The sequence below is a fragment of the Gastrolobium bilobum genome, unplaced genomic scaffold (assembly GCF_033153095.1).
Source record: "Gastrolobium bilobum isolate Gb01-03AN ecotype WA unplaced genomic scaffold, APGP_CSIRO_Gbil_v1 utg4030, whole genome shotgun sequence".
Lineage (NCBI taxonomy): Eukaryota > Viridiplantae > Streptophyta > Magnoliopsida > Fabales > Fabaceae > Gastrolobium > Gastrolobium bilobum.
Window position 1 is genome coordinate 117,087 of NW_026898387.1, and position 27,914 is coordinate 145,000.

General features: G+C 32.7%; 3 protein-coding genes across 4 annotated transcripts; 1 reads left to right on the forward strand and 2 right to left on the reverse strand.

Annotated features, from left to right (window-relative positions):
• Nucleotides 1-128: 128 nt before the first annotated feature.
• LOC133315656 (protein PSK SIMULATOR 2-like) lies at nucleotides 129-5,973 on the reverse strand. Of its 2 annotated transcripts, none has more exons than XM_061517321.1 (13): nucleotides 5,855-5,973; nucleotides 5,371-5,704; nucleotides 4,647-4,960; nucleotides 4,462-4,554; nucleotides 4,253-4,343; nucleotides 3,849-3,942; nucleotides 3,391-3,488; nucleotides 3,143-3,212; nucleotides 2,282-2,379; nucleotides 2,080-2,196; nucleotides 1,852-1,928; nucleotides 903-950; nucleotides 129-795 (listed from the first exon to the last, which is right to left on the reverse strand). In XM_061517321.1, exons 2-13 carry the CDS (start codon nucleotides 5,593-5,595, stop codon nucleotides 303-305), a joined length of 1,818 nt encoding a protein of 605 aa, XP_061373305.1. In that variant the 5' UTR covers nucleotides 5,596-5,704; nucleotides 5,855-5,973; the 3' UTR covers nucleotides 129-302. The 2 variants fall into 2 exon arrangements, with proteins under 2 accessions (XP_061373305.1, XP_061373306.1); XM_061517322.1 differs by having other exon boundaries at nucleotides 5,371-5,599; nucleotides 5,855-5,906.
• Nucleotides 5,974-12,965: 6,992 nt separating this feature from the next.
• LOC133315632 (tubulin beta chain) lies at nucleotides 12,966-17,246 on the forward strand. Its single transcript, XM_061517297.1, has 3 exons — nucleotides 12,966-13,417; nucleotides 15,887-16,156; nucleotides 16,262-17,246. The coding sequence occupies exons 1-3, from the start codon at nucleotides 13,018-13,020 to the stop codon at nucleotides 16,939-16,941; spliced, it is 1,350 nt and encodes a 449-aa protein (XP_061373281.1). The 5' UTR covers nucleotides 12,966-13,017; the 3' UTR covers nucleotides 16,942-17,246.
• Nucleotides 17,247-23,534: 6,288 nt separating this feature from the next.
• LOC133315652 (uncharacterized) lies at nucleotides 23,535-25,468 on the reverse strand. Its single transcript, XM_061517317.1, has 4 exons — nucleotides 24,968-25,468; nucleotides 24,754-24,816; nucleotides 24,508-24,582; nucleotides 23,535-24,327 (listed from the first exon to the last, which is right to left on the reverse strand). Exons 1-4 carry the CDS (start codon nucleotides 25,253-25,255, stop codon nucleotides 23,848-23,850), a joined length of 906 nt encoding a protein of 301 aa, XP_061373301.1. The 5' UTR covers nucleotides 25,256-25,468; the 3' UTR covers nucleotides 23,535-23,847.
• Between the last annotated feature and the right edge of the window lie 2,446 nt (nucleotides 25,469-27,914).

Genomic DNA, 27,914 nt, shown 5'->3' on the forward strand with positions numbered 1-27,914 from the left:
CAATGCAAAATAAACTCGCGGTGGAGATCACGTTTCTGAAGCACTATCTTTAACGGAATTGCAGAACAATATATTGGCCAATAAATAAATAAATTGTAGAACAATAAAAGGAATTCAAGTATTTCCCTGTACAAAATAATTTTAAAATTAAAAAATTAGATAAGGAGTTATTTATATAGATATATACAGAATTAAAATTAAAAAGAAATGAATGATGAGTATTAGTATTATTGGCAAGTAACTAAGAAAATGGACGGACTAGCCAGAACCGAGAAAGTAGATGAAGGAATGGTTTCAGTATCTTATCTTAACCCATCCATAATATCCAAAACGTTGTAGTTTTGGCGGTTCAAGATGTGTCTTGTACCGAAGAACTCCTTAACAGGCGAATTCCCAGCACTTTTGGAAATATAAGAATCTCTGGGTTCTCTTTTCTTGGCCACACCAAGCTCCTCGCTTTTGCTAACTCCTGGGTTCCTTCTCCTCGCAATTACGTTCTCTAATAATCTTCTATCCTCTTGAGAAAGTTGAGTTCCCAACGGCTTGTTGGTAGGATCAACGGATAGGATTAGAAATTGTCGCATCTTTGACTGAAATTCATGTCCCTTGGGAGGTGATCGTGTAGGCATTGACTTCAAGGCATTTTGTCTGGATCTTACATGGCTAATCAAATGGTGAAGCCATGCCAACAATTCAATGATGTAAACATCTATCTTCTGCTTATCAACGTAATAAAGTGTCTGCAGGCGAATCAGGTTGCTGCTTTCTTTGACTGTGCTATCGCCAAAGTCATTACTGCAAAATATCAGAACAAAAATTATCATCTAACTCACGTGTTATTTGTTCACATTACACGTTAACATGATCATATACATCAAGAGAGATATATTTTTATAACTAACCTTGTGTTATTAGCCCATTCGCCAACCCATCCGAAACCTTGATGTGCTCTGTCAGCAATAACAATAGAGAAAACAAAAAAGCATAAGTAATTGCATGGGTTTTTAACCTATTTTCGTCTAAGGAAATCATAGGGGTTCATTTCATATAGATAGCTGGTTTTTTTTTGGCTGATCCCAACCCTCCTTGTTTACCCTAGGACAGGCCATGCATGCATATATACATAGGCTGAGTTGAATGTTGGCCATCACATAGGCACCGTGAACATAAAATGAGAGAGTAGGGGAAATGAGTATGTTAAAATGGACGTGTAATCATTTAAGGATGGATGAGATAAAAAATAAAGATATTTTATGAAAGATAAGAGTAATACCAATGGTTAAAAAGACGAGAGAATATAGATTGAGATGCTCCAATAAGAATAGAAGTTTGTTATCAAGAGTTTGACACAAAAAGAGAAAGATGATGGCTAAAACTTGCTTGGGGAAAAGTAGTAAAGCAATACTTAATGGAGTGTGCCATAGATTGGTGTGTCTTAGGGCGGAGTCGTCTATTTCTTTATTTACCTCTCCTTTTTTTCTTCTCTTCTTTTCTTTTATTTTTCTTTTTTCCTCTCTATTTTTCTTCTTTTGTTTATTATTTATTTATTTATTTTTATTATTTATTTTCTCTCTTATTTATCTTTATTTTCACTTTATTTTTTAATTGTTTATTGCTTTTTTAATTTCTAAGGTCATTTATATTTTATTTTATTTTTTTATCATCTTTTTTTCCCTCAATATTTTCGTACTTTTCATTACAGTTCATCTGTCACCCACTACATTTAATTTGATATAAAAGTGTTGTTAACGGTGGTGTTGTTTCATCTAAGAAAATAAGACCAGCATGGCGAGAGAGAAAAAAAATGAGCTGGTACAAACAAAATTCAAACAAGCATTTTACAAATCTTACTTGATTGTGTTTGTAGCAAATGGCACGAGCCACTGAAGAGTCTTCTCCATTTCGGCTTTGGTCTGGGTGATGGAGTACTACAGAAAATTGCTATTTCATTTAGCATAATGTCCAAAACAAAATAAAACCCAATCTTCATGAAGCAGGTGTGACGAACCCAAAAAAAATGACAACATAAAAAGGACAACAAAATGCAAGGCAGTGGAAACCCGAGGTGGGAGGGTATACCTCTTTATCAACAGCAATGGTTTGCAACCGGGATGGAAGAGCACTCTTAATATTGTTAGGCAAACCATAATATAATGTGTCCCTTGTATTTGGAGGAAGAGAGGTTGGGCGAGATGCCTGATAAAAACAAACTTTGTTATTTCAACAAAAACAACTATTTGGTACGGTCATTACAAATATTATTAGCATGATACAAACTTACAATCATATTTATCTGATTGATGATGTTAGCATAGTGTAGTGCAAGACCGGCTTCACCTAGTCTTTCAGGACCCTTACCATACTTGGCAGGGGCTGCACCTGCCATGAATCCACAATTTCCTAAAACTTTAGATGATTAATCATCAGATGTTCCTATGACCTGCTAATGGTATCTATATGATAGATAGCAAATACATAGACAGTAGATTTTCATACAAGTCAATACATAACTGGAACACAAACTCAAAATGATTAAGAAATTCACTTAATGGTCTTTGCAGTTTTCCCAAATGCTTTTAATTAGTAGGCAATACATGCAGAAAAACATGATTTAGCTGAAGAACAGTAATAAAACTACAGCAGACGATCCCTCTCATTCAGCTGATTAGAGCCATAGAAGAAGACTGTGTGGCAACAAGTGCACCACAGTATAACTTGTCGTTGTGAAAATTTTAGAACGGATATAAACCACAATTCCAAATTAAGTTTTCAGCAAGAAATCTTACAACAGACAGTATGAAGTGTTTATTTTTAAGGGTCTATTTTCTTGGTAAATATATATCTGATGTGTTTAATTTCAAGTAGCTAAACCACAGAGAGAATGGCAACTATTTATTGCAAATTACATTTCAGTAGTACACGAGCAAAGTTTTTATTAGCAAAATTAAGTTACAGTATGTTTATTTTACTGAGAATCATGTGATACAGATAGCAGGCATGTGAATAATAGAGAAAGTTCAGACTTCAAACCCTAAGCCTGGTAGATGTGATGAATTCCTCTAGTGCAAAAGGAGATGCATATGCTCGAACTATATTAGATGCAGCATTTGGAATTTAAGTTATAAGAGATATGATTTCATACCATGATTTCCAAGGAACTCACAAATTGCTTGATGTATATAGGTAACAATATCAACGAGTTTTTCAACTATCTGCAATAAGCCAATCCAATTCCAACAGAATAAGTTTATTGTTGTAAAATCTGCAGGCATTAAATATTCACTTCTACACTAATATCCAAAATTCCATTCAAGTAAAGGTCCACGGGGAAATACTGAATTCAACAATAATAGATGAAATAATAGGAATTAGTCCTTAAGAATAATATACCTCCTCCAAATTTCTGGACCAAAGAGACTTCTTTTTCAAACTCATCACAAGCTTTTTTTGTTGCTTTAGCTCGCTCTGAAAAATTGTGATACTCTCCCCTACAATTATGTAGAGAGTGGAGTTGTCAATCATTAGTCAATTTCTGCATATTTAAAATTGCAGGTGTCCAGCTGATTATCATGCAAGTCAGATTGATAATCCAAACTGATCATCTGAAACTATATCTCAGGCCCACAAAATATATTTCAATCAAAAAAACTATTTACTTGCTTATAACAGTGAGTAACAAATATTATAAACCAATATCCTTTTTATTGTGAGATTATTATTACAAGATATACTCCATCTGAAACATTAATAAAACTTAGCAAACTGAGGAAATGGGGGAAAAAATCATCACTAGAATACCAATTATTATTTGAAAAAGTTTAGCGAAAACATATTATAAAGTTCCTAACCTTTTAGGGGAAGATTTAAGGACTCCATTTCCTTAATCTTATGCTGATAATCTTGTTCAAAACGTTCATAAGCATTTAATTCATGGTATAATTCCTACACAAAAAGGAGGAAATTAGTTATCTAAAGGAGGAACTACTAAAAAAAATTCAATTGAAACCCTAACCCTAACCAGTAAAAAACTCAGAAAACATATCAGAAGTAGGAAAAACAAATAATATGAACATATAAATACACCTGGTGGTATGCCTAAAAATTGCATATAGTTCTACTCAAGATCAATGAAACAAAATCATGCAGCATACATTAAAAAAACCAAAATGAAGCAACAACTTTGCTCAGCCATTGGTTCACCGAGGAGATGAAAAAATGGGTCAAACTTTATTTGAAATGATAATGAGCTTACAGCACTATTCTGAACTAGACTGGTAAGCTCCTGCATTGTCTTTTCTGCCTCTGCCCGAAATTGTTTGTCGCTCAAGACATCCAAGTCTAATCTGAAAACAAAATTGGACAAAAATTTTAATATGAAATGTCTGTGATTGTAATCATCTAACAATCCAATCATGATAAGTTGGCATAATCTAGCCATAAGCAATGTTTAAGGAAACTCACCTTAAGAAATATCGATCTAGGTTGTGCCACTGTGGGTCCTTACACATATTTCCAAATCTAGCAACTTCCCGTGAGAAGACATTGAATTCCTGCCTACAAATTTCCCAGAAAATCAGAAATAAAGAACATAAAGGAAATTCAAAGTAACGAGAAAAAAGCATTCTACTCATTGAACAAGCTAGAACCTTTTGTCAGCCTCAGCAAGACTTATTAACTCCTTCATATCCGTCGAAACTAACTGTTGAACCCCTTCCGATTGTAAAATGTCCTTCATAAGAAACTGAATGTTTTCTTCAGAAAGTGATTGAAACAAAATTGACCCTTTGGTCAGTGTATTAGCTACTTCAAATGCCAATATAGATATTTTATTCCCTCTGGAAGCCATGCCAGAGCCAAACCCATTACTGGTGTTTAACTTTGACATGCCACTACCAAGTGTGTCCAGAACTTCTACTGCCCTCTCGCTAGCTTTTCCCAGAAAAGAACCCCTCTGAGTAACCTATAAAAGGAAGAGACATCAATCACGAAACATTAAAATTCAAATGCAGAAGTTCCGTGACAAATTATTTGAGATACCATCCTACTAGAAACTCGAAGCAACAACTAATTGACTTTATGCTGCTTATAATTTGACAATTTAAAGTAGAAACATACTGCATTTGTAAGGGAATCGCTATTTCAAATCAGGAATATAAACATTTCACAGCCTGAAAAAAGAAGCAGTTTCTCCAATATAAAATTAGGCAAAATAACTTGAGTGAAACAAAGTTAAATGCACAATTCTTATTTACTCTCTTAAATTATCGGAATCCTACCGTCAATTTATTCATAACTGGTCATTCAGACATTGCAAGCATCAATAATACATCCCATCTCCTCATAAAACGATAGGAGCAGAGTGGAACATACCTGTTTTCCCCCCGTTGGAGTGGGAGACGATAAATCAAATTCATGGGAAAACCCAGTGTCTTGCTTCTTTTTCTTTTTACCTTGACCATTAGACCGTGAATCTGAAAAAGTTTCTCTCCGATTCATAAAGCTATTTTCCTTCTTAAGCTTACCAGAAAACCCCAAAGTCTTCCATCCAAGTTCTGCATTTCCCTCAACCATACCAGCCGAGCAAACTGCTCCCATTATTCTTCAAATGTTTACGTGCAGAAGAAAAATGCAACACAATACAGCAAAGAAAAACTCAATGTCTGCCCAAATTCAGCTTCTGCTTTGTGGAATTCACAGATTTAAACTATGAATAGCAACAAAAGAGAGAGAAAAAAAAAAAACTTAATAGGTGGGAACTGAGAACCCAAAAGCGTATCTAGCAAACCATAGAGCTTCAATTGAAGAATTCAGTAATCAAACCAAGAATTTTTCAAGTTTCAAAATCGGCGCATACCTATTCACATAAAGTATCCCTAATGGAGAAGGAAACCCAAAATAGCAGTTTAGAAAATGAGGACCATATAATTCGTAAGGATATAGGAATGAGAAAAGTCGCTGAGAATTTACGACTCTCGACTTTGACTATAAACATGAAAGATAGACATGACATGTTCACGATGGTTGAATTTATCGAATGAATAAATTAGTAAAAGTAAACAATTAATAAAAAGAGGTAACGCGCAAATGGAATGCAAGGATTGGAAATTTCGTGGAATGAAGTATTTGACTCGACATGAAAGAGAGACGTGGCAACCCAACAATTAATGAAATCGACGACTCTGCCTTCCTCGTCTGTCGTGTACTGCGTAAGAAACATCAAAACGTGAAAACACAGGAATACGAAGTCGCGCCCGACATGTGAACTAGATGAAGATTTGGATCCATTCAGTAAAGCTGATCATCATATTATTATTTGATCACATTTATTCATTGATTATGATATAAAAAAGAGAAAAAATATATATAATTTTTAAATAAGTTACTGTGATTAAACTATATGATCATTTTTACGCGTGAAAAGATTCAAATCCACTGAAAGATGGTCATACACATTAATTTTACATTTACATAGAAGAAATGAGCTAATTTAGCGTATAATTGAACTTCAATTGGTATGGCTTGATATAGCTAGACTTGAGCCGCTTTTGAGAAAATAGAGGAAGACGGACTTAGTGCGTCTTTGGATTTTTTTTTTTAAGTTAGAACATAGAAGCTAAGTCAAATAAATTTTGAAAAAAAATTTTAAAATAAAAATATTTTTTTTATAATAAAAAAAAATACTAAAGACTTATAGGGGAAAAAAATTTAAACTCTTATTAACTTTTCTTGAATTTTGTGTGTTTTTTTTTTCTAAATAAAAAGTTATAAAGATAGAATTTTTTTTTTTTGAAATATGTGTTTTTAAGTTAAATTTTTTATGTAATTACCAAATAATTTTTATTTTTTTAAAACTATTTTTTTAACTTTAACTTATAAGTAGCTTCTAACTTAAAAGAAAGATGATCCAAGGAGGCTCTTAACCAATTAGTCAAGGAAAAATTATTAGTTTGATCTGTTATTTCTCCTTTTCTTCGTGAAGAACGCAATCATTTATTAAATTTCTTTACTGTGGGGGAGCTGTCACGATTAAATCAATTTTAATTATTAATATGTTTTCATTTAACAGTTCAAAAAATTTAATAAATTAACAGTTAAAATAAAAAAATATAACACATATTGATATAAAATAATTCTTCGAGTATATATATGATTCATTAATATTTTAAAATAATTTTTAACTTACCCACCAAAAAAATAAAATAAAATATTAATTATTTATATGATGCAAAAATATTATGAAATAGAGAGGTACGCATTTTTCCTTGGTTTTTGTTTTTTCACGAAGAATGTCAATTAAATATCATTTTCGATTCTCGGTAAATTTTAAAATACTCGCTTTAGTCTCTAGCAAATAAAAAAGTTATACGTGGTCCTTAAAAAATTCAAAGTGGACCTATTTTAGTTTTTTTGATGGATTAATATGGGTCTTTTTGAATTTATGAGGGATCACGATTTCAATTAAATGGGTCCATTTTATTTGCTAGAGACTAAAGTGGTCATCATAAAATCTGCTGAGTACCAAAAAGACTATTTACTCTTCAATTTATTTACCATGGTGAGCTGTGACTAGTGATATGCATGGGTCGAAACGAACCCAATTTTTTGAAAAATCGAACCGAATTGGTTTAAATGGTTCGGTTCGGAAGTGGTTTGGTTCGGTTCAAAACTGGTTCGGTGGGAAACGGTTCGGTTCGAAATCGGTTCGGTTCGGGTCGACTCTCTTTTGAAAAGAAAAAAATTAAAAATTTAAAAAATAAAGTTATAAAAATCAATTTGGTTCGGTTTAAAGACGGTTCGATTCGATTCAAAATTGTTCGTTTCTTAAACTGGTTCTAAAGAGCGGTTTGGTTCTTAAACTGTTTCTAAAAAACCAGTTCGGTTCATGAACTGGTTCTTTAAAAACGGTTCGATTTATGAACTGATTTTTTAAAATGGATTATTTTAAGTAACGGTTCGGTTCGATTTAATTTTTTGATTATTTTGCACCACCGGTAAACGTGACAGCTTCCATTCTATGTGTTTTCGTTTTCTTATTCGAGATTCAACCAAGACATCACATTCCGTTCTTCCTGCTTCTTAATGGAGAAAATTTAAAATGATCTAGAATCATTGACTGATTGGGGGTTTCCTCCCACAAAGATTAAAAATTAAAATTCCAATTTTATCCAAGTTTTTTATTCCTTTCTCTTTTTTGCCCTCCTATCTGTGAGAAGGAACCACTAAAAATAGACCATGGTTACGAATAAGGAGAAAACCTTTGGTAGTTCTTGTTCTGTGAAAATAAGTTGTGATGTGTTCCGTTTTTCTTTTTCTCCAGGCCGAATCTAAATATGTGTTCGAGAAATACCTGTCCACAAGTAGATATAAATGGATTAGATGGTGTAACATGAGCTTGCGCTCTATCTTATATTAGATTAAACTCGATCTATTGTATATATTAAAAATAGAACAATTTTAGGCTCTAAAAAAAATTATTTATAAAAAGGGCAATAAATTTTCTTTTATATGTTAGGACTATAAATCTACGGACCGTCCTATATCATATTATTTATTTTAAATAAAATTATTATTTTAATAATTTTAAATAATAAAGTAATATTATTTTAATTATTAAAAATCTAATAGACTTAAACAGACTAACAATTTATGTTAAGAGGTCAGAACAAACCTATAATTTGGACCTACATAAGACTAGTAGACCATGTCAAGTCTAAAATATTTTACATGTATCTGAACTATTTAAGCCAAAACTCAACCTAACTAACATATGTCTAATTTATTTGGGCCTATATTCATACTAAGAGAAAAAAAAACTAAGACTTAAAAACAAATTATAAAAAAAATATGAGTTAAAATATTTTTTTGATAAAAGGAGTATCGAGTTCTATACTCCGTATTACTGAAGAAATTTCCAATATGATCCATCTTTGTCGTTGCTTTTCGGCGCAATTATCCCTTCACTCGTTCTTACGGCCTCAAGTCACAATTCCTTTGTTACAACTGGGATTTTTATTCTTAAAAATGAGATAATTTCTTTTACACGTTCTTTTCTTTTAGAACCATGTGCTTTTTTGCATTTTGTATTTCTTATTTTAGTTTTATTCTCATCCGCTTTAATTGATATTTTATATGCATATAAAATTTTATTTGTTTCAAATTTGTTATTTAATACTAAATATTTATATCAATTGATCATAAATAATAACAAAAGTATTTCTTCAAATTTTTAAACCTTATTCAACTACACAAACATATTTAACCGAAATGGAATTAAAAAGGTTTTATTGAATCCTTAATAATGCTTAACTTTTTTATTATATACTTACAAAACATGAAGTTAGAGATTTTGACTGGGTTTAGAATTTATTTTAATTCAAAATTAATGATCTCGATATTTCAGGAAGTGTTTAAAAACTCGGTTCGGCCATTAACCCAGCCGAGATCAGGGGTCACTGGTTCAATCGGGAAGTCACGGGGTCACTTCGCTGACCCGGTTTTATACATTAAAAAAATATAAATATATATTCTATATGAATAATTCAAAAAAATCAAACCACCAATCATTCAAGATTCAAATTATACTTAACATAATTCAACAAATTACATCTACAAATTAATATTCACAAGTTAACCAAACTATCAAACTATAAAACACATATTCCAATAGAATTAATGAAAAGTTATATCATCAAACTCAGACTCTTCTGGTTCTTCTCATGCACCTACAATAGTACGTGAAAGGAAATCTCTTACCCAATAGATAATAGCGGAGGAAAGGCGGCGACACAACAAGTTAACGGTGGAAAAAAAGAACCAGCACGGTGGAGGAGATCACCGGAGCAGGAAGACTGAGTCTAAGTCAAGGAGAGAAGATTGGAAGAGAAAAAGAAGAACGATTCAGATTTCAGATCTAGTTCTAAATTTAGGCAACAACGAGTTTTTTTTACACATCAAATGATATTATTTTGTGTAATTTTTTTTAAAAAAAAATTACAGTGACCCCTCTGACCCGAAAGTCAAGGGTTCAACCGGGGAGTTTCGAGAGTTAAAGAGATCAAAGTGCAAGTAAGGTCTAACTATTAATCCAAACCCTGAAAAAGAGAGGTCAATTACCGAGAGGGGTCGACCTCGAAGTGATGCGGGATTTTAAAAGACTGATTTAGGTGAAAACTTTTGGCATTCGTTTACGCTTGATACTCGTGTAGACGGTAGATGTTTACTAGAAGCTTGCTAGATTCATGATCAGCGAATAAGATGCTGTTTTCATGTGAATTGTACGTTAGCGCATCAATTTGCGTATCAGTTAAATTGATATATCCTATATTTCCATTTATACATTGTACCTAAAACACAAGTTGTATTTTTTTGTAAATCATAAATGATCGGGCTGGTGATACTCAAGTTCACGCTGAATGGCAGCAATGAAGTGAAAAACATTAGGACTACGAAACAATAGCTTTGGTTCCGATTCCTTGAGTCGTTCAGCTTATGGGAACCAATTCTCATGAGAATTGTTCATTGAATACTTTTTTGTGTAGTTCTGCACGCACAAATAATTGTCTAATCAGAGGTGGATCTTTAAGAAGGCTGGCTCCCCTAAAATTTTGAAAATAGTTGCATATATATAAGGGTTTTATAAGAGTTATGTTGTAGGAAAGATGATTGTGTTATATTATAGAGATTCATTATGCGTGCCGTAATTTTTTTTTTTTCAAAACATGCGGGTTCCACAAAATATTGTGTGTGTAGGAAATTTTTTGTGGTCATGTTAAATGATAGATATAAACCCCTATATAGAATGTGGTTTAGTTTGTCCTTTAATATGACATGAAAAACTTTCCTACCCACAATATTTTGTGGTGCCCACACTTTTTAAAGCAAAAAAAAAAAACTAAGATACGCAAAACAAATTTCTATAACATTACACAATCACTTTTCCTACAAGATAACTCTTATAAAATTCATGTATATTATGGTAAATGATAACTGATAGAAGTATGTACTTCGGAGACCATTGCAACGAGACCATAACAGAGAGAGAAGCTTAGCCCAATGTCATTTAAAGAATTCAAGCGAGTTGAAGATAGAAAATAAAATGATATCTACCTTTGCGTTTGATGTTGGGCCAGCTTGTTTCAAGGTTTGGCTCAGGCCTTTTTAAAACCCACAGTCATCCTTCTATAAATTCCGTAAATTTTCTAAATTATTAACAATTAAAAACGAAAAAGAAATTCTTAAGAGGTAAATGTTACTCTATTTCCTCACGGCCTTGTATTATCTTTCTCACCATGAGTCCCGCGAAGCTTTTCTTCAGGGCCCACAAGGGTGATTAGAGGTGACATGATCCACTTAAATGACGCAAAAAATTCATATTTGAATATATTTACTTTTAAATTCGTGTAGTATTTAAGTTAATAAAAGTTGACGTAAAAATTTTTTTGTTACAACTCGTGAATCCAAAATTAACTCATATTAATTTTCTTACATATTATTTATGTCTTGTCATAAATAAACTATTCATATCTTATTTTATCATGTCCATCCTTATAATAAGTAAGACAAACTATATTTAACATGTTATTTGATCATCTCGGATCAGATCGATCCAAATTGCTACATTACTTGCAACTAACGATTTGCCTTTTATAAAAATCAAAATTAATTTTTAATTTTCATCAACTATTTATATGTATTCTGCACTTTGCAGTCGCTAATATTACATCCAGAGAAGTATCGAGAACTGCGTGTACAGGAAACATTATATATATTTATATAAACCCAATGTATTTGACTTAGGTATATTAAATTAGGGTTTTAAATGAGAGAAATTATTTTATATTATAAGATAAATAAAGTAAGATTCACCAATTTATAAAACAAACAAAAAAAGAAAAAAAATATTTTTTTATGTGAGTATAACATGAGAGATGAATCTCATGCAATATAAAAATATAATTTATCTTAAACTAGTAATGCAATTTTTATTAAATAAATGTTATATTTATTGATATGTATTTTATTGAATTAATATGTACCCAAATTATGTAAATTAAATTTAAATAAAAAACTCTCCGATAAACATAGTCACAATACATAATAGGGTTTTACTTCTCTCATGTTGTATGAGAGAAGTTATCTCATATTGTGAGATAAATTAAGTGGGGTCCATCAATTTTTTAAAAAAAAGAAAGAAAGAAAAGAGAGGCACACGTCTTTTTATGTGAATGTAAAATGAGAGAAGAATCTTATGTGACATAAGAGTATAATTTTCCTACATAATATGAATAAATTTCATTATATATATGGGACAAAATTATTTAAACCTATAATTTTATGTGGACTATCAAATTTTTAGAGATATCAAAACGGATAGATACGACACAGTACAAAATGAATACACAAAACACGAATGCGACAAAAATTTTGTAAAGGTTGATACAATACAATACGAGTGATACCTAAACTATAGGGCAAAATTACTACAAAAAAAATCAAAAATTTAAAAAAATGATAAAATTAGTTTAAAGAATATAGCTATACACGAATTTAACATGACACAAATTTTTTTCGCGAATCAATTTTTTGTAATACAAACACAATGCAATTTTTTTTACTGAACATGCACTTACGAATTCTTTATCGTTATATTAATATTAGGAGATATTTGATATAGGGAAAAAAAAATTATCAAGAAAATATAATTACTTGGAAGGTGGGGCCAAGGGATAGCACGAGCATTGTCATGCGCTGGTGTAGTTGTTGGCCGTACATGGCTGTCATCCTCGAACAATGAACGGCACAGGATATCACACTCGAAAACAAAATATCCCGCTCTCAATTATTACCATTATAACCTCCGAATTTCTCTCTCTTTCTCCCTCCAACCCCAACCCCCCAACCTCTCCATAAATATGTGTCCTCTCTTGAACGGAACCGCTTAACTTCATTTCCCAATACCAAATAATTCGCAAACCCTAAATCTCGTCGTTCTCCATCTTTCATTTCGGAAGCGCAACCATGAGAGAGATCTTGCACGTTCAAGGTGGCCAATGCGGCAACCAGATCGGCTCCAAATTCTGGGAGGTCATTTGCGACGAGCACGGCATCGATTCCACCGGAAAATACAACGGCGAAGGGAATTCCGATATCCAACTTGAGAGGATCAATGTGTATTACAATGAGGCTTCTGGTGGCAGGTATGTTCCCAGGGCTGTGCTTATGGATCTTGAACCTGGTACCATGGATAGTATCAGATCTGGACCCTTCGGCAAGATCTTTCGCCCTGACAACTTCGTCTTTGGCCAGTCTGGTGCCGGTAATAATTGGGCCAAAGGTCATTATACTGAAGGTGCCGAGTTAATTGACTCTGTTCTTGATGTTGTTCGCAAAGAGGCCGAAAACTGTGACTGCTTGCAAGGTATTTTACTCCTCTGCATTTCTGTTCTATCTCTTCTTCTCTGACTTTTCTTGTTTTCTATAATGCTACTTGATTGCTCTGCAGAATTAACCTCGTTCAATGCGATTCATTAAATCGTAGCGAGTCTTTTTGTTTTACTTTTTGCAAATGACGTAATGCCTGAGCGACGATGCATTTGTAGATCCATTAAGTTTTAGCTAAGACATTTCTCTCTGTTTCTATGTCATTGATATCAATGGTTATTTTCGCGGTTGAAGTATTTTTTTCTTTCTAAAATTGACTTCTTCAAACGATGATTTATGAGTATAATAGAAGATAATAATTGATTTATAAGTTTCTCTCGGTCGCACGGATGATGTCGACTTAGATCCTGGCTAACAGAGTTAGAGTTTAATGAATGATAAACAGAGTATAAAATCCTGTATTCTAATTAAAGCTAAGGTGGAAGAATGCGCAGCGGAAAATTCTGAGCATATCCAATTTTACTCTTAGGAGATCCAGGAATTTAATCCCTAGTTCAACTCAATCTACTCAATAATTACTGATACACCATAAAGCCATATTTTATATTTGATTTGGGTCAGTTGTTTGATAGAACACTTTTAAGAGCTTTACTTGGCTTTTGTATAATAAGTACATTTTATTTTTATAATAGATATAATAAGTACATTTTAGGGATTGATTATGTATAGTATCCGTATCTTGATATACGGACTCTATACATTGAATGTGAGGGCAATTGATAAATGTTTCACTACTCACCTTGTTGTCTGGATCGTTCATTGTTTTTTGCTATCTGTAGATCTCTTTTAAAAAAAAGAGTAAAACGAAAGAATAATAGTAGATCTGTAGTAGCATCGGGATTTTCTTCATGTCAGCTTCCCACTGCAATAATTGCTGTCTCAATCATTTTCTCTCTCTCCCTCCCTCTCTCTCGTGTAGTTGACATTAAGCAACTGGATTGCTTGTTTTTGGAGAAATTGACAAGGCTGAGCTGTTAACATGGCCCCCTTTGTCTAGAGTGAAGACAGGCAGGGGGACCACGTTATATTATATAGTGCATAATTAAATAAAGCTATCTATAAATATGGTTCTCTTCCTATTATGATTTTGGGGTAATTATAAATCATATTTGCACTATTTTTTTAGAAAAAAAAATACTCCAATGCCCACATTATCTACCTGTACTTTCTTAAATAAGCAAAAGTGTAAAAATGTCGCTGGATTATTGATGTACAAATATCATTTTTCCTATGATTCTTTATTGTGATTGTCAAAACAGGGTCTGACAAAACATGAAGGCACCGACGTTGTGCTTTCCCTTTTAGCAATTTTACCAAAGTAAATTTAAGGCACGTGATGTTGTTACGACTGATAGGTCTAGCCTTACCCCCCTTGAAATTATTGCCTTGCAATGAGTAGTACTCATCTGCTTATATTGCCAAGCAAGTGCGTGAATAAACCTTGGAATTCAGCTGGAGAAAAAATTAGGCATGAAATTGACTTTAGAAATGTACAAAATACATCGGAGTTTGTTTTCAACATGGATCTTTAGTTTCAAGGAGCAAGTCACCGCAGTATATTAATTTACCATCTGTATCTGAATTCTGAGATAGAATTGGAATATCACCTGCAGAATAAAGCAACGTAAATTCATGAAACGAAATTGTGTATCTTTTTGCTCTAATATGAGTTATTGCTTAGATAGTAAGTCATAATAGTGGTCTAGGAGCTACATGGGACTATGTATTAGTCAGAAACAGCATGAGTGGTTTCTGTTTAATTGTGCTGAATAAAACACAATTGTGGTCATGGTCCTTGTTCTGTCCTAGGAATAGGTATGTCTAGTCTTGTGACTAGTATGTTAATATTGGATCTGAATGCCCTCTCTCATGTACCTATGAGGAAAGTAACTTAGAGAATAGCGGATCAATATGTACTATGATAATAACGACATAGCCAAATGGTGGGGTGTGCGCATAGTAATAGCTAAGAGAGAGAGGGTTTAAAATGTGTGTACCTTATTGGCTTAACCCTTTATTTATAGATAGGTTATTTGACAGTAGTGGAATTCTGGGCCTCTTAGGAATGTTGGGGGTTCAGTTCATGATCCATAACTGCCGTAGTAGGATTAGTATAATTAAGGAATCTTTCCTTAATTCCTTTTTAGCCGGTAGCACTTTTTGGGCCTTTTAGAATATGAGCCTTTATGTCAGTTCCATAACAGTCCCTTAGCAGGGTGCTGAACGGAATAGGACCGGTATGCTGTCATGGTCTTGTAATGGGGCTTCTATGTGAGACTGAATTTTATTAAATTGCTTCCATGTGAGATGTGGCTCATACTTGGTACCTGCCGCAGGAAATCTGATTTTTGATAGTTTAGTTGCTTTAATACTACATAGCATTTGTGAACTTGCATATTTGTCATCTTTTATTTTGAAATCTGAAAATTATATTTAATTTCCTCAGGTTTTCAAGTTTGCCACTCGCTCGGAGGAGGCACGGGTTCTGGCATGGGAACACTGTTAATATCAAAGATTAGGGAGGAATACCCAGACAGAATGATGCTCACATTCTCTGTTTTCCCATCTCCAAAGGTTTCTGATACGGTTGTGGAGCCATACAATGCCACGTTATCTGTACACCAACTGGTAGAAAATGCAGATGAGTGCATGGTTCTTGACAATGAAGCACTTTATGACATTTGCTTCAGGACATTAAAACTCAGCACCCCTAGCTGTAAGTATTATCTCCTCTGTCCTAATCCCCCAAGTGATCTCTGATTAGGCATATATAACCAAATAACTGATTTTGCTTATTCCTCTCCTCACGGTGTAATTGCAGTTGGTGATCTGAACCATCTGATTTCTGCAACTATGAGCGGGGTTACCTGTTGTCTGAGGTTTCCTGGACAACTGAACTCTGACCTCAGGAAGCTGGCTGTCAATCTGATTCCATTTCCACGTCTTCATTTCTTTATGGTGGGGTTTGCTCCTCTCACTTCTCGTGGGTCTCAGCAGTATGTCTCCCTTACTGTCCCAGAACTGACTCAGCAAATGTGGGACTCCAAAAATATGATGTGTGCTGCTGATCCCCGACATGGCCGATACTTAACGGCATCTGCAATGTTCAGGGGAAAGATGAGCACCAAAGAGGTGGATGAACAAATGATAAATGTGCAGAACAAGAATTCGTCATACTTTGTTGAATGGATTCCCAACAATGTGAAGTCCAGTGTGTGTGATATTCCACCCAAGAATTTGAAGATGTCATCTACCTTTATCGGGAACTCAACATCAATTCAGGAGATGTTTAGGAGGGTGAGTGAGCAATTCACTGCCATGTTCCGGCGCAAAGCCTTTTTGCACTGGTATACTGGGGAAGGAATGGACGAAATGGAGTTCACAGAGGCAGAAAGTAACATGAACGATTTGGTAGCAGAATACCAGCAATATCAGGACGCAACAGCCGAGGAGGAGGATGAGTATGAAGATGAGGTTGACGAACACTATGAGGAGCAGTAGCTGGATCAAGCTTGGCTATAATGCCCTTATGTTACCGACACTGATCCAGATTTGCTGCTATTCGTGTGTCTACAGCTATATGCACTCTTATTTCTCTCCTGCTTTCTTACATTTTGCTGATTTATCTTTTAAATGTATTACTTTTAAATTGTTTGAAATGTGCCCCGTCAGACAATAGTTGATTCTCGTATTCTTATGCATGTAAGTGTATGAATATCCTCCCAATTCACTTTGCATTAAGGGCTGGGGCTTTCCTAGTTTTCCTTTACCTTCAATGCCATCGCCCCGAGGAAATGGGCTTAAAATGGGGCGGGCGTGTCGATCTCTCCCGACCCAGAACCCATCGCCAACGCGAGGACTTGGGAAAAGAAAATGGCCCTTCTTTTGTTATTTTCGGTGTTTTTATTTTTTATTTTTTAATATTTTTGAGATGTGGATAAGCTCGTAGCAGAAAACTTCCCGCGAAGGAACTTTGTGCGCCCCGAGAATGGAACTCTGACCTTTTATCTCCATGTTTTTTTTTCTTCATGTTTTCGGTTGATAATTATATTTCGTGCAAACCTCTGTTCAAAATTCAAAGAAATAATAAACTTTCAAAGCTACGCGTTTATAAGTTCCTCGGCACAAAAGAAGGGAAGTTGCAAAGGTAAGTAACGTGTGCCTGGCATTAATCCATGTTTGTGACGTGCATCAGCGTTTATGTTAGCGTAGTTTATTTTTAATTTCTTGAAACAATTTTGCTAATACAAATAAAAAAAGTTCGCTAAATTAATATATAATGTTTAAAATATTTTAGAATAGATCTTGAAAACTGTAATGGTTTTACAATGAGTTGATTACCCCACGGCCGATTTAAAATTAATTAACCATTTTATCCATTTTTCCAAATTGTATAATAATCTAACTCCTCTTCTCAAATTATACACCCATATTTAATCAATAAACGAGCATATCGGTCTATTATATCTGTCAAACATAAATCAAAGACGAATTATAATATAAGATGAGGAACAAACTAGTATATAATAAAAAAGAAATTGGCAAATTAATTTTAAAAAAGGACAAAATAATAATCTATGACCCACTACTACACTCTGAATACCAGATTGAAATTTTTATTTTTATGCATTTTAGATTTGTTTACAGATTCATGTCAAGAATACGGCTTAGATTGAAGCTTTTGAAGGGGGGGAAATCCCAATAGCCCGATCTAAACCGGATGACCGAAGGAAAAAGCAAACGATTAGAAACTTGAAGCATTAAAAGTTTAAAATCGAATGAAATACAAACATCAAGATTGGGAGAGAGACAGGAAATTAGGGGGAGGAGATGGATTTCGACGAAGGCGAATAATCCTAGTATAAAAATAAGAAATAAAGATGATTAAAGCGCATCAGAGTCATGGAAGTATGAGGATAAACATTGCTCGCAAATAGTAATAGACGAGCTTCTCATAATCCGGAATAAATTCTCATCACTTGCTTACTTAACATTAAAATATCATCCCACTTGTATATAACATGATAATATACTAATCACTCACTGTGTGAGTAGGGGACCAAAAAGAATATGATACTATTTGATAATCACGAAGCAGCTATCAAACAGAGGTACGGAGCATGGACCACCGATGCGGCCTTCATTTAGCTTTTATAACGGAGACGATGGAAACATTAGGGTTTCCTCATTGAGCCACATCGGGCTTTTGATTGTATGGGCTGGCTTGTGTTGTTTTGGGTTATCAAATGAAAATCGGATATCTATTCAATTTATATACAACAAGGAAAGAAACGAAAAGTCTAATTCTTAGTAAAAACAAATTCTATCTGACAAATGTCGTCTTAGAGGATCCAATTTTCTAAACCCCACCTGGCTTATCAAATTTCAATGCCATGTTAGACTTGGGGCACAGTTTGCAGGATAATAAGCAGCACAAGAATCAGCTTAGCATAATAGAGCGCGTATAGCATCAGAATCCACGAAATTAGTTTATCAGGGTTTTTAAAACCATCAAGCCACAAAAAATTGTTGTGTATTGCACGCACATTATCTAATATACTGTAACAGAATTTAATATGCAAAAATAAAATAAAAAAATTGTACATTAATTTATATCTTGTAATGGGATTTAATATGGCAAAATATTAAACATTAGTTTTACAACTGTCGCTCTTGCTAACTAATTTGCGGTTAGATATACAATTGTGTAAGCAAAAATTTGAGCAATGAGAACCAAATTGATATAGTTTTAACAATGAACATGGATCATGTGACATACTAACAAATTAAATCGAGCCTTAATAAAACAATAACAACGTCGCCTTATCCGAGAAGGTGGAGTTGACTACATGGATTAAAATCAATGCCATTGGATTCTATAAAAAAATAAAACTTGCAATAAAAAACATTTAAAGAAGGTCTTGTTATGATTTCTCAGTCTTCTTCTACCCTGTTATTTAAGAACGGTGAGGATCCAAATCCTTGTTTAATATAATGCCCTTTCCATGCCTTCCACAATCAAATCCAGGGGATCCACCAAATAAGTAGGCCATGACATTGGTTGGTATGGTAACAGGGAAACCTCTTTTCGTTATTGACTCAAAATTCTTCAATCTAGTGAAAGGAGAAGACCGACCATATAGTAGAGGAGGAACCATAGACAGAACCTAGGAAAAATCAAACACAGACAAAGAAGTTAGTTCAAAGTACAATAAGCAATCAACTATTAATTAATTCAATGGCTTTGGTATTGGATTGACAAAGTAATATACTTACTTGAATGATACGAGGTGATACGGATACAAACTCTGCACTCTCCATAGCTTCAAACAATTTACTCAGCTTTAGAGACAAATTAGTGGCCTTGGGAAATTTTCCATGGAGCCGAAAACCGCCCAAATCAATATTGACTCTCTCTACAAAGGGAAGTTTCCCCTATGAGAAAATCATAAAGATAATAGTTGTCACTATAGCTAAAAGATTGAAGCTTTGGAGTAAAAAGCTCAATTGCAAAGTCTGAATTCTTTGTCATATTGGATATGGTCAAGTTCGTTAATTGAGGAGCATGGATTTGAAACTTCTGAATATCGCCAATGTAAGAACAATCAATTAGTGAGAGACACCTCAAATTGTGTCCTACCACAATCGGGATTAGAACTTTGGGATTTCTAAAGTTATGTCATAAAAACTATTTTCATTTTCTTATATTAAGCTTAAATTATTTACTATACTGCATTGTGTTTTCATATTATATAATTGCAAGATACATTTAATGCTGACTTGTTATAAGCGTCTTAAAATAAAATTATTCATTCTAGATTTTTTTTTCATTCAATGATTTAAATTGTATATCTAACTTATTTATTTTTCGATTATCACACTGTTATATATATACAAAATAGGTAAGCATGTACATCTCCTAAAACTGTTCTTACGAATTCATTGATTGGTTTGGATTTTAAAGATAAGATAGGATATTGTAACAATCAATTAACGTTACTACCAATTAGGGGTGTAAATGGACTAGGCCGGCCTACAGGGACCTATGACTTAGCCTATATTAAGCCAGACTTGGTCTATTATAAATAGTAAAATAGAACAGGCCTAGGCTTTTAAAAAAACATATTTAGAAAACAGGCCATAGGTTTTTTTGTACATGTCGGGCATATAAGCCTACAGGCTGGCCTATATCATATTATTTATTTAAAATATAATAAATAAAATTATTATTTTAATAATGTTGAATAATAAAATAATATTATTTTAGTTATTCTTTTAATTGTTGAATGTTTAATAGGCTTAAACATGCTAACAGGCCTAGATCAAGGCTTTTATTTTTTAAATATAGGTCAGGCCAGACTTAAAAATGGGGCCTACACAAGCTAATAGGCAAGGTCATATCCAAAGTTTTTTACACAGGCCTGACCTATTTAAGCCAAAGTCTAGCCTATTTACACCCCTACTATCAATATTACTACCAATCAATTTTACCGTTAGATCGATTATGTTTAGGGGTGTTCAAAATGTCCAAAAGAACCAAACCGATCCATAACCAAACTGCTCTACATTTTAAAAACCGGTTTCATATGAAACTGCTTTTTATTTTATGAACTGATTATTTACCAAATCATAAAAATAATCGGTTATCCATAACCAAACTACTTTACAATTAAAAAATAAAATAAGTATTATCTTTTATCATGCCTATTATATTACCAATTGACTCAAACTTCCAAACAATAAACTAGCGAAAAAAGTTAAGCAGCTCAACTAGAAAGCATTTATTTAAAAAAAAATTACACATAAATCAAAAGGTCGCATCATAATAAAAAGCACTTCTTATATAATGTAACAACTTTTTTCCCAAAAAAAAAAAAAAAAAAACCACATACAGGCCTCCTGGCAAACTCATAACTTGACAAGGCGAAGGCTTTGAAATGACAAAGATGAAGTTAAGAAATCATAACGAAAAGGGCAACGAAATTAATCAATTGGCTTAACGTCTCTGAGAGAGCGCCGTTAAAAGGATAACTCACAATGAATTTACTTATTTGTTCTTTAATTATAAAGGAGTTTGTTAGGGATAACCAATTATTTTTATAGTTTGGTAAATAACCAGTTTATAAAAATAAAATACAGTTTCATATGAAACCAATTTTTAAAAATAACCGGTTTTTAAAATGTGGAGCAGCTCGGTTATGGATTGGTTTAGTTCTTTTGAACATTTTAAACACCCCTACCCATACCTTCCTCCATTAGTTAAAACGAAACTCTTAGTAACATAAATCTTGAGAGAACGAAGACCAATTTTTTTTTTATAATTTTAAAATAATTCAACTATTCTTCTACCAATCACTCTCAAAATAATGTGAAACAATTTCTATAAGAATCATTTCGTCCTGAGAGATCCAAAACAATGAAGATTCTTGCAAAAAATAGTTGGTCAACTACCTATAACCGAGAGAAACAAACAACTACTTATAAAAATAGCACAATCCATCAAAAATCGATTTTGAATTTGTTAAAAAACTGGTTTTGAACTTGATAACCGGTTTATGGTTCATAACCGATTTTGATTTAAAATCGGTTTTGAATTAAAATCGGTTATAAACCATAAACCGGTTTTGGAACCAGTTTCAAACCGGTTTAGAAAATTGAAAACTGGTTTTAAAAGAAGAAAACCGTTCAGTTTGAAAACCAACTCGTTTAAAACCGGTTCGGTTTGATTTTTGTTAAAACCGGTTATGAACCGCTTCATGCACATCCCTAATTATGTTGATCCAACAGTTATATTTATTTATATTTTTATATAGTTATGATTCCCCATATTTAAATATGGAAAATCATAACCATATAAAGGTGAAATAAATATTAAGTATTAAATATGAGAATTATTACCATACAAAGATTAAAATAAATATAATTGTTGGATCAACATAATCGATCTAACGGTGAAATTGATTGATAGTAACATTAGTTAACACTAATTGGTTGTTTCAATATTCTTCCCATTTAAAAATAGAAAATTTATTCTCATGCTACATGAGATAAATTTTTCCTCCTACATACCATTCAATAGCTGTGTCATTTTTTTCTTTTCTTTTCTTATTATTTTTTCAGGTGATGGAGCCCACAAATTAGTCTATATGATATGAGATAATTTATCTTCTTTAACCTAAGATTAATAAAACTCTTAAAAATATCTCTGTAAAACTTTTCGTGTTAGATTTTTACTATTATTTATTCTATTCTCTCTCTCACTCTTTTTTTCTTTGGAGTCTTAAGAGGTTTCATTATACCTTTTGGTAATGAGCCTATTTTTCACTTTGTGATCTCAAACCCCAAAGACTATACGAGCCTATCACCCTCTTTGTTCAAGCTTGTTTACCACTAATCCATCACTTGTGGGTCTTCTATTCCAGTTTTACACACTTTATTTTTTAGTTATAAAAAGAAGCATAATCTACAAAGGGTTGTGTGTGAGAGTAAGTTATGCTTCAAAGGAGATCAAAATTCAAATATTCTCTAATAAACACTTCTAGAAGAATGTATTAGTTTGTAACAGGTCATGACCGTATATGCGAATTAGTTTTATAATAATGACACAATTATATCCCATAAAAAAGAATGCACAATCCAATAATATTTCCGTAGCTTTTTTAAAAAAAATTGAATTTTATTTTATTATATTTTTATTATGAGAATCTTATTACATTTGGAGCCTAGAGCTATTAAAGTGCATCAACCTTAGTCCACTTGTGCTAGAAGCTTCATAGTGTTCGACCAAAAAGAAAAAAGAAAACATGTTAAGTGGGTTGTACAATCGTCTCACCGAAATTCCTAATTGTGCAAAGCAATACTTGATTGACTTTTAAATTTTCCATTTAGGAGAGAGATTGAAAATCATCGAAGTCCCTATGAAGAATGAAAAACAACAAATTTTCAATCGGAAAGTTTAGACAAACCTGTAAGTAGTATAAAATTGCATCATCAGATATATATGATATATCAAGGTCTAATCTAATGGAAGGTAAACAGATATGTTGAATGGCGCTCCCAATGAAAACAAATAAGAGCCAATGAGAATAAAAGCATTTATTAGTGAATAATGATGCAAATATACCCTAATTCGAGTTTTTTAAATTACCTAAAAACTCGGAATCAGAAAAGATATTATCATGATTTATGGTACATAAATGCGACAAACTCTCCACTAAGGCCTCCCTATTGAGTACACTCTCCGTAACACCCATTAAGTACCCGTCCAAATTTTTGTTTGTTTAGAATCAGCAGTAACCATATTGAAGATAAGAGCTTAAAAAAGAAGAGCCAAAAACAAAAATACAATTGAGAAAAAGGAAAAGGAAGAAGCATACGTACGTATATAATAATAATGATCATAATATATCATCTAAAAGAGTAACGGGTTTTACTATTTGCAATTGGATTCTTGATCCTGTAAATCTGAAGCCTATTCTGCCTCGCCAGAGCTGCCATGGCCCTACTCAGATCCTTGTTAGCCATTCTCACATTCAAATCCACTATTTCACTACACTCCATTCCCATTCCCATTCCCGTTGACTCATCTACTGGTACGTTCAGATCAGGAATTCCAATTGGGCCCATTGCATTGTTATTAGTATTGGCCATGCCCAATGCACTCATACTTGAGGTTGAGGCTCGCACTCCCAACGACGTCGTTGCTGTCTCACATGCTTCCACAATCCGAAACTCCTCGCCGCCACTGATTTGGGTTGGCCCAGTGGTCTGATTCATGATCAACGGTAGATGCTGTGCCGTGCCGCAGAATTGCACCTGCGGTTTCTCATGTAGGAGACCATTTTGATTTTGATTTTGATTTTGATTTTGATTTGGACCAAGTCTTAGCTGTAAAAACAAAAATGGCAATTCCATAAATCAAAATAAAGCATTGGAGTTAGGACCCACCATCACAAAAGAGATAAAGCAACATAAATATAACCCATAAAATGAAATCCCCAAACACAAACACAAACACACACAAAGGAAAATAGATAAGCACAAAAATTACTATGCTACTGATAATACCTCTTTTTCTCTTGCTTTCAACTTCAAATTGTAGTCCTTCAGCTTCTCCAAGTAACGCTTAACATTCTTTATCTCCTGTTTCGATATTCACAGAATTTTTATTTTTATTTTTAAATAAAAAAGTGATACATGTATTTAATGGGGTCGAAAAGTTCAGGAAAAAAACCCAAACACTCGCTAACCGCTATCTCTGGCCATTAATAAAAGATAAAAGAACAAAAAAAAAAAAAAAAAAAAAAAACTTACTCCATGGAGCAAATTGTTGTCTTTGGTCAGCTCTTCTGTAATCTTAAGATAATGTTCTCTCTTCTGAAGTTTTGAAGAAGAAGAAAAAAATCAGATAATTTTTATGATAATTTGTGGGGGAAAAAAAGAATTTAAAAAGAAAAAGAAACTTAAGAGAGAGAGAGAGAGAGAGAAAAGAGGGGAACGAGAAGGGATAAGAGAAAAGGAAACATACCCTTTTGAGTGAGACGTTTCTTCTGAAGAGTGTGTGCTTATCTTCAGACTCACTTGGGGAGAATGATAAAGGGGTTGCAGGACTAGAAGCCTCTGCTTTGAGCGGCGGAGGAGACGACGGTGATGGAGCAACGCGAATGGCAGATCTCCTCCTCTTGCGGCCCCACGTGAATGGGAACCCACGGCTGCTCTCCGATTTCAAGATTAGAGTTGGAAGTTCAGCAAGTATTTCAAGAACTTCAATCTCTCTAGGTGTTAACATGGAAGAATAAGTGTTCTGTTTCATCATCTCTCTCTTTTCTCTTCTAATCCTAATCTTCTTATCTTGCTCTAAATTGAAATTTCCATTGGAGATGGAGAATATAAACAGCAAGATTTTGCAGTGTAGAGTGAAGTTGCGTGTGTGTGTGAGAGAGAGAGAGTGATAAATAGCGATAAAAGAGGGAGAGAGAGAGAGAGAGTTTTTTTTGGTGTTGTTGTTGCTTGGTTGCTTGAAGGGAGAGACTCTCTCTCTCTCTGCTTAATAAGAGGGAATTTGGAAATCCATGGCGAGGCTCTGCCTATTGACACGTGTCTTGTCTTGGAGGAATTGGGATGACTAGGGTTTATGGTTATAGCTGCTTCAAGTCATTTTGTTGCTTATATGTGTATTTCTTATTTATTTATTTATTTTTATTTTTATTATTTAAATTTTGATTGGATTGGTCGTGTGACTGATTATGAGTGTAGATTATAGGAAACAGTAGTTATTACATTATCTTATGAGAAATTTCTCTGTATGCCAAAACTGAATTTAGATTGATTTTGAAAAAAAAAAAAGTTTTATATCCTTCCCCAAAAAAAGTGGAGTTAAATTTACGACTTACAAACTCTTACAATCATATCTTAATAGTTGATTTCTGTCAATCAACGGTTATTATTTATTGTGAATTAATAATTAATTAATAAATTTGATTTGCGAAAATCTTGACCGTTGATTGACGAAAATCAACAGTTAAGATATGAATGTAAGAAGTTGTAAACGAAAATAGGTTGTAAGTATAACATTCTTCTTAAAAAATGAATGAATATAGGTAATTTCTTTTTATGTGTAATATTTTAGAATAAATTTACTCTTTTTTTCTGTTTTTATATAAAATATTTAACATTTGGGAAGTTAAAATAATATTAAAAGGAGAAGATTTCCCTGTCGAAAAAAAGAAGAAAGTTGTCTCAAACACACCAATCATACTTCTCATTCTACACTTATATTATTAGTATTTTACTGTATCTGACTATCTGTCACTTAGTTATTAACATTATATGAAAAATTTGAATTCACAGAAAAAAGGAAACACTAAATATTAAAAGAGAAAAACTATTCTCATATCACATGATATAAATTTTTTCTCCTACGTACTTTTTTGATAACCGTGCTATTTTTTTTTTTTTTCAGGTGGTGAAGTCCACTAGTTTATTTTTATGACATGAGATAACTATTCTTTTAAGATGAGACTAATTAAACCCATATTAAAATAACATATTGGTCATTTGATATTAAAAAGCACGATGATATTAAAAAATCAGGAAGTAAAATGAATCAAGAATTTATTTATACCGGATAGATTATCCATCAGTCTGATATATATTTAAAATTAATATTTATCATACAAAAATATTTAGTATAAGTTTAAATTAATTATTTTAGGCATAGATTATAGTTACGTGATTCGTATTTGTATTTTTTTTTTCAGATGTAATAGGAGCATTGAAATTTAAGCCTATAATCTCATACAAATTATCCAAATCCCTTTTCATAATATTATTATAATTATTTTTATTTCACATGGTATTCAATATGATTTTGTTTGAGATAATAATTATATACATTTTCAAACTTTATATATACAGTTAAAAAAAACTTTAAGTAATTATAATTTATTTTGACATATTAAATAATTTTTTAAAATTTGAAAAATTTATGTATTTCTTAATCTTTACTTTTTATTTTATAAGGTATGGTTTGAGCTCAATTTCAGTAAGATTTTAATTTTTTTGTTTTTGTTTCTTGACCAAATAATTGTGTTTCACACAAAAAGTACCTATATTAATTCCTTTTTTAAACTAATACAATCAATCTCGCACGATGATTGTACGAGATTAAGTCTAGGACATTAATGATGCGAAACTTAATGTCAGCGTGTAAGTCTTGCACGTTTGTCATAAAGTCTCGTATGTTTGCCATGTGGGAATGTCACACTAACATTGAGTCTTGTATGGTCAACATGCGGGACTACGAGACCTAATAGAGTCTGCAAGGTCAATGTACGGGACTGCCACACTGGCATTAAATACCGCATTATTGATATGTGGGGCTTATCTCGAAAGATCAATATATGGAATTGACCACATTGGTTTGGATTATTTTTTAAAAATAAAATTAATTTTTTTTTTAGATAAACTACAAGTATTCCCACACGATGCAATCTCGAGTTTGAAACATCCACATTATGACGTGGCTGTTTCTCCCATCAACTATAGTTTCTTCAAAAAGCCATTATTTTTCTTCAAATTGTTAATAAAAACATTTTTACACAATGTTAATAGTTAATAGTTCATCAATTAATTTTTGCTATAAACAATTTATAATGAATTTGGTATTTAATAATTTATAGTGTTGTTAAATGCATCCTAAGCTAATTTTATATATGCATAATATGAAATTTATGTTCTAATTGAAATATAATTTCGACATCAAATCAAAAAGTTAACATGGTTTGTCAATCTATTTAACATATCCAGATTTATTACAATATAACATGAATAGTTATTTTTAAACTTTGATGGTTAGGAAAACCCAAATCTCCATGATTATTAAATAGTTTTAAGTTTCTTATAATGTTTTTTTTTCACATTCTTATAATAATTAAATATGTCTACATTTCAGCTGTTTCATTTAAATATTTGTT

What these genes read in the sequence shown, in the direction of transcription:
- LOC133315632 (XM_061517297.1), top strand. Translation starts at nt 13,018, where the DNA reads ATGAGAGAGATCTTGCACGTTCAAGGTGGCCAATGCGGCAACCAGATC. An exon ending in AAACTGTGACTGCTTGCAAG is followed by an intron (nt 13,418 to 15,886) that starts GTATTTTACTCC and finishes TAATTTCCTCAG; the next exon opens with GTTTTCAAGTTTGCCACTCG. An exon ending in AAAACTCAGCACCCCTAGCT is followed by an intron (nt 16,157 to 16,261) that starts GTAAGTATTATC and finishes GTGTAATTGCAG; the next exon opens with TTGGTGATCTGAACCATCTG.
- LOC133315652 (XM_061517317.1), bottom strand. Translation starts at nt 25,255, where the DNA reads ATGATGAAACAGAACACTTATTCTTCCATGTTAACACCTAGAGAGATT. An exon ending in GAAACGTCTCACTCAAAAGG is followed by an intron (nt 24,817 to 24,967) that starts GTATGTTTCCTT and finishes TCAAAACTTCAG; the next exon opens with AAGAGAGAACATTATCTTAA. An exon ending in ACAACAATTTGCTCCATGGA is followed by an intron (nt 24,583 to 24,753) that starts GTAAGTTTTTTT and finishes ATATCGAAACAG; the next exon opens with GAGATAAAGAATGTTAAGCG.
- LOC133315656 (XM_061517321.1), bottom strand. Translation starts at nt 5,595, where the DNA reads ATGGGAGCAGTTTGCTCGGCTGGTATGGTTGAGGGAAATGCAGAACTT. An exon ending in CTTGCTGAGGCTGACAAAAG is followed by an intron (nt 4,555 to 4,646) that starts GTTCTAGCTTGT and finishes GGAAATTTGTAG; the next exon opens with GCAGGAATTCAATGTCTTCT. An exon ending in TCAATCAGATAAATATGATT is followed by an intron (nt 2,197 to 2,281) that starts GTAAGTTTGTAT and finishes TGTTTTTATCAG; the next exon opens with GCATCTCGCCCAACCTCTCT.